General features: G+C 42.5%; 3 protein-coding genes, 1 long non-coding RNA gene and 1 other non-coding gene across 11 annotated transcripts in view; 1 reads left to right on the top strand and 4 right to left on the bottom strand.

Annotated features, from left to right (window-relative positions):
* Positions 1-204, bottom strand: part of LOC112488631 (uncharacterized) — an 8288-nt gene extending 8084 nt beyond the window's left edge. Inside the window, exon 1 of the long non-coding RNA XR_003052931.1 lies at positions 5-204. This is a non-coding gene — a long non-coding RNA (uncharacterized LOC112488631). The remainder of the gene's footprint in view (positions 1-4) is intronic.
* Positions 205-511: 307 nt separating this feature from the next.
* On the bottom strand, positions 512-2064 carry LOC103395459 (beta-crystallin A1). Of its 2 annotated transcripts, none has more exons than XM_008333176.2 (6): positions 2033-2060; positions 1776-1864; positions 1541-1659; positions 1302-1443; positions 1078-1220; positions 512-983 (listed from the first exon to the last, which is right to left on the bottom strand). In XM_008333176.2, exons 2-6 carry the CDS (start codon positions 1812-1814, stop codon positions 836-838), a joined length of 591 nt encoding a protein of 196 aa, XP_008331398.1. In that variant the 5' UTR covers positions 1815-1864; positions 2033-2060; the 3' UTR covers positions 512-835. The 2 variants fall into 2 exon arrangements, with proteins under 2 accessions (XP_008331398.1, XP_008331397.1); XM_008333175.2 differs by having other exon boundaries at positions 513-983; positions 1776-1832; positions 2033-2064.
* Positions 2065-4167: 2103 nt separating this feature from the next.
* Positions 4168-7103, top strand: vtnb (vitronectin b). 2 transcript variants are annotated; one of them, XM_025065734.1, is made up of 8 exons: positions 4168-4372; positions 4678-4830; positions 4948-5157; positions 5386-5525; positions 5678-5834; positions 6054-6212; positions 6319-6654; positions 6757-7103. In XM_025065734.1, exons 1-8 carry the CDS (start codon positions 4309-4311, stop codon positions 6897-6899), a joined length of 1362 nt encoding a protein of 453 aa, XP_024921502.1. In that variant the 5' UTR covers positions 4168-4308; the 3' UTR covers positions 6900-7103. The 2 variants fall into 2 exon arrangements, with proteins under 2 accessions (XP_024921502.1, XP_008331396.1); XM_008333174.3 differs by having other exon boundaries at positions 4170-4372; positions 4714-4830.
* The window catches only part of LOC103395456 (homeobox protein aristaless-like 3), an 11442-nt gene continuing 6348 nt past the window's right edge, over positions 6942-12035 (bottom strand). For 2 of the 5 annotated variants that reach the window (XM_025065745.1, XM_025065746.1), the window contains 2 exons: positions 10172-10604; positions 6942-8213 (listed from right to left, as the gene is read on the bottom strand). In XM_025065745.1, coding sequence (XP_024921513.1) covers positions 7629-8213; positions 10172-10537 — 951 coding nt within the window. In that variant the 5' untranslated portion in view covers positions 10538-10604 and the 3' untranslated portion in view covers positions 6942-7628. Of the gene's footprint in view, positions 8214-8671; positions 9141-10171; positions 10605-12035 lie in introns of those variants that run through there. The other 3 variants (XM_008333173.2, XM_008333172.2, XM_025065747.1) reach the window with 3 other exon arrangements.
* On the bottom strand, positions 7314-7387 carry trnat-agu (transfer RNA threonine (anticodon AGU)). The gene has a single exon. It is a non-coding gene; the product is annotated as a tRNA-Thr (tRNA).

Genomic DNA, 12035 nt, shown 5'->3' with positions numbered 1-12035 from the left:
TTACCTTCGAAAGTGTTGACGTTGTTAGACCTGTTTGTTGATTGTACACTCCGTCGTCACCAGACGAGTTTTTACCTGACGCAACAGCGGCCTCTGTTGTTTCCAAACGTGCTCTTTCAGACAAGAAGCTAATGTAAACACGGGTTTTAACGTCTACACTTTCAAACTCAACTATATTTATAAACGAAAAACATATAATAATAATACAAAATAATAATACAAAATATCCGATAGTGTTATCATTCGTTTAACGATCTAGTTAAACAGAAGTACGATTCGTTATCAGGATTGGATATGAACGGCCGCCATCTTGGTTGAACTGTCTGGAGAATTAATTGTCTTTTTTTTAAGGTACGGGACGGCCTTCAAAGCATACGCTTTAAAAACGTATCATTAAAATTACTTTTAATTTATTTAATTTGTTTAATTTGTTTAATTTGTTATTTGTTTAAACAACCAAATTATCCATTAAAAATTGTGTTCATATGTGTTCTGTTAAAGCAGCACAACAAATGTACAAAAACAGCTTCAGTCAGGGTCTTGGCTTTTTGTCTTTATTGATCGTCCTGTACGAAGGTAGTCAGACATATTAAAGGTGTCAGTGGTCATTGTACTGATGTGTAACACAGTGACACTGGTGATGAAAGTGATGTCATCACAGAAGAAAAGTTGATTTATTAAAAGTGGCTCCAAATGTTCCTTCTTTTATTCCCTACAGCTGTCTTCCCTACATTGTAATTTTAAAAAAAAGAGAAAAAAAGAAGGAACACGATGGGGGGGTAGGATGTAAGGAAGAGGGAGAAGGAACGGGGCAGTTGAGGAGGTGCTCCACATCTCAGTGCTGGATCCTCCTGATGGACTGAATCTGGGGAGTTTGGGCATGAGAGCCAAACTCACGGTAACACTTGAACTCTCCTCCATGACAGTCACACTCCATGATGTACTGATGTCCACGATAACCGGGGTACTGGTAGCACACAAAACTGGAGAAAAAAACCCAAGAGCAGATGAATCAACTGACGAAGAGCCACGGAGGTGTAAAAAGAAAAACTTCAAACATCTAAACATCAGACTTACGCTCCGCTCTGAACACGCATGGATCCAACCTCTTTGTTCATCCAGCCCATGGCCTGCAGGGAGGGGTAGTCGTCACACAGCTCAAACTGACGACCCGTCATGTTCTCCATCTCGTAAATGGTCATGCGGGAATCCTTGTGGTGCTGTACGAAGCGGAAGAGAAGCAGAGAGTTAGCAGGCTGCAGTCAGCTGAGGAGCGCCACGGTCTGGACGTTTGGACTCACGGCACAACAGATGGGCCTGAAGGAGATCATCCTCTCAATTCTGTAGGAGTTGCTGCCGCTGTAGGCCTCGAAGCGAGGGTAGTCTCCCTTCTCCAGGACAAACTGCTGGCCGCAGAAGCTGGAGTGTTCGTAGCCCACCCAGCTGTGAGCAGAGAGCGGAGTTAGCGGCGATCCCTTCTTGGACGTATTCACACAGACGTCAAAAGGGGAAATGAGGAAAAAGATGCCTGAATACATACGCGCCACACTCGACCTTTAGTGAGCGGACGTTCTCCATCCCACACTCCATGATGTTCTGGCAGCAGGCGGTGAACTCCATACGCCTGCCCTGGAAATACTCCTGATCGTACACAGTGATCTGTGAAACACAGAGAAAGGAAGTTACTTCATGAAATTAGCTCGATATTAAAATAAAATTCTTCATAAATGTTGACCACGTGACATTATTAGACTCATATTGACTGATGAGCCTACCTTCCATGGGCCCATGGGCATAGGGTTTGTCAGAGCCATGTTGTTTTCCAGGAGTACCTGTGAGGAAACAGTCGGAGCAAACACTGAAACTGGACACAAAAAAACAAAAGATAAACACATTTGATACAATTACCTGGAGCTGTTCTACAATCATTGATCCAATATTGTTTATTTTATTTATTTTTTCATTTTCATTTTTTTGTCCTGTTGTTAATCTATGGATCAAAACGGTGTGAATGTAAACTAGTCCCACCTACCCAAACCTGAGGGATGTGTGTCGAAGGGTTCCACTGAATGGTCACAGAAGTAGTGTGTGTGGGGGTTTATATATACACAAAGATGGGGGGGGGCCAAGGCCGGGGCGGCCGCACCCCTCCACCCAGGTCAGCACTTTGCTTTGGACTCCGTTGTTTTTGCTGTGTGGGACAGAGCAGGGTCAGAAGACCAGAAACTCAGTGTGATTCAATAAGAGGCCAAATGTCTGTTCCTGTCTACTACAAGAGTTAAGGTAAAGAAATGAAACGCACGGTGATAAACAACTGTGAGGAAAAACATTAAGGGGTCGGGCAAAATCAGAGGTTTTGTTCTTTATTTTGTTGATTCTGTGTTTACGCCACAGACATAATCTTCTTTATTTTGTTGATTCTGTGTTTACAGTACAGACATAATCAGACATAATCAAAAATGCTTTGAACCCACGAATTAATTGGTGAAATCGATCAGAAAAAAGTTTTAACGAATATTAACACGCACCGTCCATCAACTCATCATTGTTCAACCCGATCAGAAAAAAGTTTTAACGAATATTCACACGCACCATCAACTCATCATTGTTCAACACAGTAAATACTCATGTTGTTATTTACACACATAGCGGACAAAGTTCTCTCGTAGATTCTACACGAGACCTTCAAGATGTACAAGATGATGTTTTTTTCACATGAACAATTCCACCATTTTGATTAAAAAACACCAACATCTACCTGCTGCTATTTGTCCTTCTGTCCCAGCCATATATTTGGGGCAGGTTGTGTTTTCTCTTGATTAAAAGCAATGTAATGGATGACGATTAATCGTGATTAATTGTGATTGTAATTCTTTTCTTTTTTGACTGTTTATTTTGTTGAGTGTGGATTATATACTCTCTGTCAGCAGCAGATATAATTGCCATTAATGTATGAAAAGTTTCTGACTCTACACCATTAAACCCTTGGAAAAAACCCAGAAGTCCAGAAATCAATATGTTTCAGGATCATTTTCATTCATTTTTGTGCCTGTGGTTTTTTTTTTTTTTTAAGTTGACGACACAGATCTGGCTGAAAGCACTGAACAAAACACACTGAGAAACGGCTCACTGAGGTCAGCACATAGCCCAGACTCTGTGTCTGTGTGTGCATTTGTGTTGTTGTGTGTGTGTATATCACTGTGTGTGTGTGTAATGTGCTTCATCTTTTAAACACTGAATATAAACATATCAGGATTAATCCCAGACAGATTGTTGTCACGGGCAGATTGAGGAGTACGTACAGATGAGGCGGTGACATTTTCCTGTGTTAAATGTGTGTGTGTGTGTTTTTGCTGATGCTGACAGCAGAGGTGACAAAGGGACGAGCAGACTCAGCAGGCTGACCTCACAGTGACCGCGCTGCCGCTCCACTGTGGTGACACAGACAAAGACAAACCTTTGTGTTGGACAGTTCACCCCGTGTTGGCAACGAACTTCTTCAATATGGTCAAAACAAAATGTCCTCATCTAATCTGACCTGGTCCGGCCCAATCCAATCATATCATATCAAATCAGATCTGATCTAATCCGATCTAAACTAATCGAATCTAATCTAGTCTGGTTATGTGCAGTCCAATCTAACCTAATCCAATCAAATCTAATCTAATCTAATCTAGTCTGGTTATGTGCAGTCCAATCTAACCTAATCTAATCAAATCTAATCTAATCTAATCTAATCTAACCTGTATGAACATAAACAGTTCTATCCACCAGTGTTGTTTTTCAGGCCACTCTCTTTCACAGCAGTTTGAATAGTGTTGGGTTTTTTTTTTTGTTTGTTTGTTTGTTTTTTACACCAGGTCAATAACCACTGTCCCAGTTACTCAGTGTCTCATTCACTGATTGAGTTACACACACTACACATCATGTATTCATGTATATCAATATATACTGTTTAGTGAGTTAAGAGTTTCTTCACTTCCTGTCTTGAATGTTTGAATTTTAACTAATTCTATTCTTTGTTCTTCTGAACAGATTTGGTTCAACACAGAGAACCAGGACAGTCAGGACAGAGATCAGCCGTCACAGCTTAATGATTAGCACAGTGTTGACCAATCAGGAAGGCAGACACCCCGAGGTCATCAGCTTCTGGACGACATCTATCGACCGTCATCTGCCTTCAGTGCTGAGGCCTGTGCTCATCTGACGGGAGACGGACGGCAGAAAACGCAGGGAAGAGGTTTATTTCTCTGCAGATTTTTCAGAGTCACAGGAGACTCATCTGTTCGTTCTGTTCCTCCAGTCGACATGAAGGCAGCAGCGCCCCTGCTGGCTCTCCTGCTCCTGCTGGACGCCACCCTCGCTGCAGAGCGTGAGTCGTTGTCCTAATCTAATCTCTTTTATGAGACTTTCTGTTGAAATGTTTTCATTTGTATGGCTCAACTCTTTTCCAAAACGTGTTTTGTATGGCTCAACTCTTTTCCAAAACATGTCAACAAGTTTTGTAACAATAATCAACCAACTTCAACTTCTTAATATTTTGGTATATTTTAAATGCTATATTTACCAACATTTATTTAATATCTTAGTAACATTTGCAATGTAGACTCTTTTCTAAATGTATTTATTTTTCTTTTTTTATTATACTTACTCTGACCCTTTTTTCCAAAACAAAAGAAACCACATTTTCACAGAACAAATACATGTCCACAGAGTCCTGTCGGGGTCAGTGCGGGTCCTTCGATCCACAGAGAACTTGTCAGTGCGACTCCCTGTGTTATTTCTATTCGAGCTGCTGCCCAGACTATGACACGGCCTGCCCCAAAAAGAGTGAGTACATCAACACTTTAATGATCAAAAACAACACAAGATTACAACTATACATTTAAAAACCCATGTGTCTTCTGTCTCCTGTCTTCTGTCTGTCTTCCTCCGTGGCCTGCCAAGCTCGTGGCGATACATTCGCGACAGAAGACGACCTCATCATAACAACCACGCCTCCGACCACGACCGCCGCTCCGGCTGCAGCCGAGGCCTTGTCTTCTCTGACCGCCAACATCACGGACGCACCTGTGGATCCGGACGCAGCGCCCTGCAGTGGTCGTCCTTTTGATGCCTTTCTGCAACTGAAAAACGGATCCATCTACGCATTCAGAGGTTGATCTGGAGCAGTGACTCCAAACATTTATCCTAAAAAAAGAACGCTGTCTATCGTGAAGAAAGTGTTGAGGCACATTTAAAAGTAAACTTCAAAATAGCTAGTACTTTGCTGAACATGTAGCAAATATTACTTAATGGCATGAACAAAGCCAAGATCAGGAGGAGCTCTGAAAAGCTAACACTGATGCTAACACGTTTTTTTCATTGTTTTTTTGACATTGTTAGGTAGATATTTTTTCGAGTTGGACGACAAGGCCGTACTTCCCGGTTACCCCAAACTGATCCAGGACGTGTGGGGGATGGACGGCCCCATCGATGCTGCCTTCACACGCATCAACTGCCAGGGAAAAAGCTACATCTTTAAGGTACCAACGTCCGTCTGTGATCCGTCGGTGACGAGGTTTCAGACGTCTGAGGACGTCTTCAGAATATCTTTAGAATATTTGAATACAAAAACCCTTCATTTTGCCAGAATATCTTTAGAATATTTGAATACAGTCCCTTCATTCTGTCACAGGGGAAGAAGTACTGGAGGTTTGATGGAGACGTCCTGGACGAGGACTTTCCACGGGACATTTCCACCGGCTTTGACACCATAGCGAACGACGTCGATGCTGCGTTCGCTGTGCCGGCACCGAGCTACCGAGGCCAAGAGAAGGCCTACTTCTTCAAAGGTACTTCAGAAGAATATACTGCTTGGTCTGGTACTACATTTTCACAGCTGACCTTGTGACCTCTGTCCCTACATCCAGGTCGGTTGGTTTCACTTTCTCCGATCTCCATTTTGGTCAATTTGTGAATTGGAAATTTGTCTTTTACTAATAAAGAAATTGTCTAGCGAGGTATTTACTCTTTTTTCTCGGGGTCTTCACCCTCTACTTGTGTCGTTTCAGGGGACAGATATTATGAGTATGAGTTCAAGCAGCAGCCTTCACATGAGGAGTGTGTCCAGATGAGCAGGTCGTCTCCATCTGTGCTGTTTACTCAGTACACTGACCTCTTCTGTGACCAGACGTGGGGGGACATGTTGGCTGAGTTCTTTGGAGGCATATGTAAGAAAAAAAAACATTTAAATGTTTTTCTCTTTCTGTTAAATTCATCTGATTTTTTTAGCTTGGTCTGTGGATTTTTCTCATCTTTCCTTCTCCTCCTCATCAGTCAGCGATCACCAAACCGGCCCTCGGTTGATCAGCAGGGACTGGCGTGGCTTCAGGCCGCCTGTAGATGCTGCGTTGGTGGGACGCGTCTCCATCAGCTCCAGTCCGACGCCCACGTCTCCTCCGATACCCAAGAAACGCAGCGGCTGGAGAAACAAGAAGGTCAACAAGAGACGTGGTGGACGCAGACGTCAGAGTCGCCACGTGTTGTTTGACGACTTCTGGGGTTTGTACGACGACTGGATGGACTACGACTACGGGGACATCTTCGCTGAGAGCGCCCCCCAGGAGGAACAGAAGGGCACTCCTGTTCAAAACATTTACTTTTTCAAAGGAGGTGCGTGTGAATTATTTATAAAAAAATCTCAGTTAAAGTCAATCTGAAGACTCCCGTCACTCTAACGTCTGGTCTGCTTGTTTCTTCTTTCTGTGATGACAGACAAATACTACAGAATGAACCTACAGACAAAACGCGTGGACTCTGCCAGCCCTCCTTACCCACGTTCCATTGCAAAATTTTGGCTAGGCTGCACGGATGAAGAGACAACAACAGCTGAATCAAGGGCAGAGAACAAGAAATAGAGTTTTGTTTTTGTTTTTTTTTAAATAGATAAAACCATTCAATAACAAAACCATCCACTAGGAGGGAAACCTGAATGTTGCAGAAATCCTTTGCATTTGACTAAACCTTAACATGTGGACATTGTCGTGGTCACTAAGTTAAATTAATCACTTTGGTGAAGTAGTCAGTGTACGGACCTGTGTTCTAGAACTCCAAAAAAAAAAGTTGAATGGCATTTGTTGTTGTTTTGTTGTTTTTTTTCTGTCTTCTAAAACATCTCATTCAAAATAAATATTCCACAAACTACAACTGTTTGTATAGGTATCTTTTCGTGTTACGCGCAGTTTCCGAGTTATTTCATTTTATTTATTTATTTTATTATGTTGTTTAATTGATTTACAATTTAAAAACGTCACAGAACTCGGTTATGAAAAAGGCACCGCTGGGATTCGAACCCAGGATCTCCTGTTTACTAGACAGGCGCTTTAACCAACTAAGCCACGGCGCCACGTGACGACACAGCGTACACGACGTGTTTTAAAACACAATACAAATACTCATAGTATTCAGTCATTCTGGTTTATTTCTGTCTGTAAACAACATACTACACCACATATGACATCTCAGTTATACCTGTTTCCTACACAACGTGTCCACAATAAATACTCTACGTATACTATATATTACTTTAGCTTTACTACCTTCTTACGCGCTGCTCTCACTTTTCCCGCTCTCTATCATTTTAGTCTCTACAATTCATTCATCAGATAATCGATCATGGCCGAAGAAAGGTCCAAATCCGCCAGGCTGAAGTCGCCCAGGTCCTGCAGGCACATGTCGGACAGGTCGTCTGGACGGTAGAGGTCCTGCTGCTGGTCGGTGAGAGCGCGAGTAGAAGACTGACGATCCACGGCAGAGCAGCGGCTGACCGCATGCTCCAGAGACCCGTGAGCGCCCCCTAGGAAATCCTCAAACTCCTGAGTGAAGTGCACGTCGTCAAGGTCCGTGTACGGGAAATCATCCCGGCACAAATCAGTGAAGTCCGGGGTTTGGTATTCATGCAGGTCCGGTAGATGTAGTCCGTTAAAGTAGGATGAAGTGGGCGATGTAGGCGAGGTTGAGGGTTTGACTCCTCCGTGACTGTCCAGGATGGAGGAGAGTCTGGTGGACTGGGGCAGACATGGAGCAGGGTATCCAGGTGGAGACGGCAGCGTTGGACTGGGTGGAGGAGTGAAGCCCTGACCAGGGTGGTGGTCCGCGGAGGACACGGTCGCAGGACCTCGGGTTGGTTTCTTACTCTTAAAGTATCTCGCCCGTCGATTTTGAAACCAGACCTGGTGAGAAATAAAAGTAAAATAAATGAATTAAAAAAGTTACAACATTTTCTAAAATAAATGAATTAAAAAAGTTACAATAACATTTTACCATCTCAAAAATAAATATAAAAATATATAGACACAATACTATATAGTATTATATGTGGTACTCTATATGTCTATATGAATATTGTCTTTAATAATATTGTGTTTAAGCCAGATGTGTCAAACATAAGGCCCGTGGGCCAAAACTGGTCCAAAGGGGGTTGCAATCCGGTCTGTTCAATGAAGGTTTTTTTTAAAAAAATGTTAAAAATATATTTCAATTAACATGAATATTTTTCTAATATACTTCAACTTCCTCGCATGGAACCCACTAGAACAACCTTTGTATCCAAGAGAACTTTCTCAACAGAAACAGTGTGTACACACTAGTACCCCCTAGTGGGGCATTAACTACTCTCACTGTTACCCACCTGGATTTTAGACTCCGGCAGTCCAGTCAAAGACGCGAGGGTCTCCTTCAGCGTGACGTCAGGGTAGTGTGTGACGCAGAAGGCGCGCTCCAGCTCACTGACCTGCGCCTTGGTGAAGGTCGTGCGCTTCCTGCGCGCTCTTTGCTGATCTCCACGATCCACTGTGGGGAGAAGACACGCGTTAAACTCTGTGGATAATCTCAAAAGAGCACAATATTCAGATGCGTTTCCGGTCCACCCACCTCTGGTCGTCTCCGGTGCACACCCGGCCGTGTTGTGTGTGTAATCCAGGTGCGCAGTGGACCAGAAAGGCCCCGCGTAAAAGGCGTTCATCTCAGCGGCGGTGAAATCCAAACCGAACGCCATGTTAAACCAACAGATGCGCAGACGAGGGTCACCTTCTCCAGGAGCTCCTTGTCGTCACACTGATGCCCTGACATGGGTGTAGAGGGGTTTTTATATTCTGTGACACCACCGGGGTTAGGGGGGTAACATACCCTGCGCACCACACCCAAAACGCGTGCCCTTTGATGTGTTGGTCACCTGTTAATGGCTGTAACTTGGGTAATAGGTGTGTGTGTGTGTGTGTGTAAGCAGACTCGTCCTGACGTAGTCTACATTAGTTTATAGAGTTTTGAAATGTTTTAAAGTAAAATACATCATCATAATAAGTTGGTTGGAAAAATATATATATTTTGGATGATGGATGTTGGAGATGGAGGCGAGGATGAGGTGGATGCAGCAGAGGACAGTCATGACGACACCACCGCTGCCTCATCAACAGAAAAATATTTAAAATTATAAATACATATATAGCTACTACATATATAATTCTACACTGCATCACTGTCTTATACACGTGGAGAGTAGACATGGATGTCACGGGTGAAAAATAAAAAGAAGAAAACGTAGCTATTCCAAATAAATAAATATATAAATATATTTAAAATAGTAAGTTACCTTTTAAAACATTTTAACAAGACTATTTATTTGTCATTTATTTTTAATGCTTTTTATTATACTTTGAATTATATTTTAACAACCTGACGTAAATAAAAGCCCGTCACCCAGAAAACACCAGTCTGTGAGAAATAAAAGTAAAATAAATGAATTAAAAAAGTTACAATAACATTTTACCATCTCAAAAATAAATATAAAAATATATAGACACAATACTACATAGTATTATATGTGGTACTCTATATGAAGTCTTATTGTCTTTAATAATATTGTGTTTAATCCAGATGTGTCAAACATAAGGCCCGTGGGCCAAAACTGGTCCAAAGGGGGTTGCAATCCGGTCTGTTCAATGAAGGTTTTTTTTAAAAAAATGTTAAAAATATATTTCAATTAACATGAATATTTTTCTAATATACTTCAACTTCCTCGCATGGAACCCACTAGAACAACCTTTGTATCCAAGAGAACTTTCTCAACAGAAACAGTGTGTACACACTAGTACCCCCTAGTGGGGCATTAACTACACCCACTGTTACCCACCTGGATTTTTGACTCCGGCAGTCCAGTCAAAGACGCGAGGGTCTCCTTCAGCGTGACGTCAGGGTAGTGTGTGACGCAGAAGGCGCGCTCCAGCTCACTGACCTGCGCCTTGGTGAAGGTCGTGCGCTTCCTGCGCGCTCTTTGCTGATCTCCACGATCCACTGTGGGGAGAAGACACGCGTTAAACTCTGTGGATAATCTCAAAAGAGCACAATATTCAGATGCGTTTCCGGTCCACCCACCTCTGGTCGTCTCCGGTGCACACCCGGCCGTGTTGTGTGTGTAATCCAGGTGCGCAGTGGACCAGAAAGGCCCCGCGTAAAAGGCGTTCATCTCAGCGGCGGTGAAATCCAAACCGAACGCCATGTCAAACCAACAGATGCGCAGACGAGGGTCACCTTCTCCAGGAGCTCCTTGTCGTCACACTGATGCCCTGACATGGGTGTAGAGGGGTTTTTATATTCTGTGACACCACCCTAACCCCCCAACTTCCCCTGCGCACCACACCCAAAACGCGTGCCCTTTGATGTGTTGGTCACCTGTTAATGGCTGTAACTTGGGTAATAGGTGTGTGTGTGTGTGTGTGTGTAAGCAGACTCGTCCTGACGTAGTCTACATTAGTTTATAGAGTTTTGAAATGTTTTAAAGTAAAATACATCATCATAATAAGTTGGTTGGAAAAATATATATATTTTGGATGATGGATGTTGGAGATGGAGGCGAGGATGAGGTGGATGCAGCAGAGGACAGTCATGACGACACCACCGCTGCCTCATCAACAGAAAAATATTTAAAATTATAAATACATATATAGCTACTACATATATAATTCTACACTGCATCACTGTCTTATACACGTGGAGAGTAGACATGGATGTCACGGGTGAAAAATAAAAAGAAGAAAACGTAGCTATTCCAAATAAATAAATATATACATATATTTAAAATAGTAAGTTACCTTTTAAAACATTTTAACAAGACTATTTATTTGTCATTTATTTTTAATGCTTTTTATTATACTTTGAATTATATTTTAACAACCTGACGTAAATAAAAGCCCTACACCCAGAAAACACATCAGTCTGTGAAACATCCTCTTTCCACTGAAGCTCGCGGCTTCCTGCTGCGCGTCACAGAGACAAAAACACACTCGGTAAAAGTGTGTGTGTCGTGGGAAGTGTATTGAAGGAGCGGCTGAAGTGTGAGGTTGGTATAATGTGCCCGAGGTGACAAACCGGGCTCCTCTCTCCTTTAAAAACTCTCTTCCCTGTCGGTGGCACTTCCACAGATCCAGACATCAAAACACCGGATGACGCGCAACCCCGCGCGTAGCCACTAGAGGGTGCCAGACTCCCGGAATAAAATATTTTTAGTTTTTTTCAAAGTTATATTTGTGGAGTTATTTTGTATATGTGTGTTGTATATTTGTCCTGTAGCGGCAGTCGTGGTCAGAAGAAAAAGCACGTGATGTGAAAATAAGTGATTTTTATGGAACGACCTGAAAACAATGATCGTGATGATGGACTAACATTAACAGTGAAGTGGTCATTGTTCACACCTACTGCGTCTGAGCCGCAGAGCTGCAGCTGACTGTCACATGACTGACTCTAACTACAGCGTGTCGATACCAGAACATCGATGCACGGTCGATACTGGGTCACATGCTTCTACTGCTGCACGGTCAACCCAAAACACCAAAGGATGATCGTATGGATGAAGTTCAACATGTTTTCACAAGTCATCCTGCAGTACATGTTACATTACGTACTTTAGAAGTAAATTTAAATGAATATTATATTATATTATTCATTTTGTATTATACATTATATTCCTTGCTCTGATAACATAAGAAATGCAAATCAAA

This window comes from Cynoglossus semilaevis, chromosome 19 (genome assembly GCF_000523025.1).
Source record: "Cynoglossus semilaevis isolate Cse_v1.0 chromosome 19, Cse_v1.0, whole genome shotgun sequence".
NCBI lineage: Eukaryota > Metazoa > Chordata > Actinopteri > Pleuronectiformes > Cynoglossidae > Cynoglossus > Cynoglossus semilaevis.
Note: the sequence above shows the minus strand (reverse complement) of the source record. Positions and strands in the feature narration are given on the sequence as shown.

What these genes read in the sequence shown, in the direction of transcription:
- LOC103395459 (XM_008333175.2), bottom strand. Translation starts at nt 1,814, where the DNA reads ATGGCTCTGACAAACCCTATGCCCATGGGCCCATGGAAG. An exon ending in TCAGGCCCATCTGTTGTGCC is followed by an intron (nt 1,221 to 1,301) that starts GTGAGTCCAAAC and finishes CGCTTCGTACAG; the next exon opens with CACCACAAGGATTCCCGCAT. An exon ending in ATGCGTGTTCAGAGCGGAGC is followed by an intron (nt 984 to 1,077) that starts GTAAGTCTGATG and finishes TTTTTTCTCCAG; the next exon opens with TTTTGTGTGCTACCAGTACC.
- vtnb (XM_025065734.1), top strand. Translation starts at nt 4,309, where the DNA reads ATGAAGGCAGCAGCGCCCCTGCTGGCTCTCCTGCTCCTGCTGGACGCC. An exon ending in CGCCACCCTCGCTGCAGAGC is followed by an intron (nt 4,373 to 4,677) that starts GTGAGTCGTTGT and finishes CCAAAACAAAAG; the next exon opens with AAACCACATTTTCACAGAAC. An exon ending in ATCCATCTACGCATTCAGAG is followed by an intron (nt 5,158 to 5,385) that starts GTTGATCTGGAG and finishes TGACATTGTTAG; the next exon opens with GTAGATATTTTTTCGAGTTG.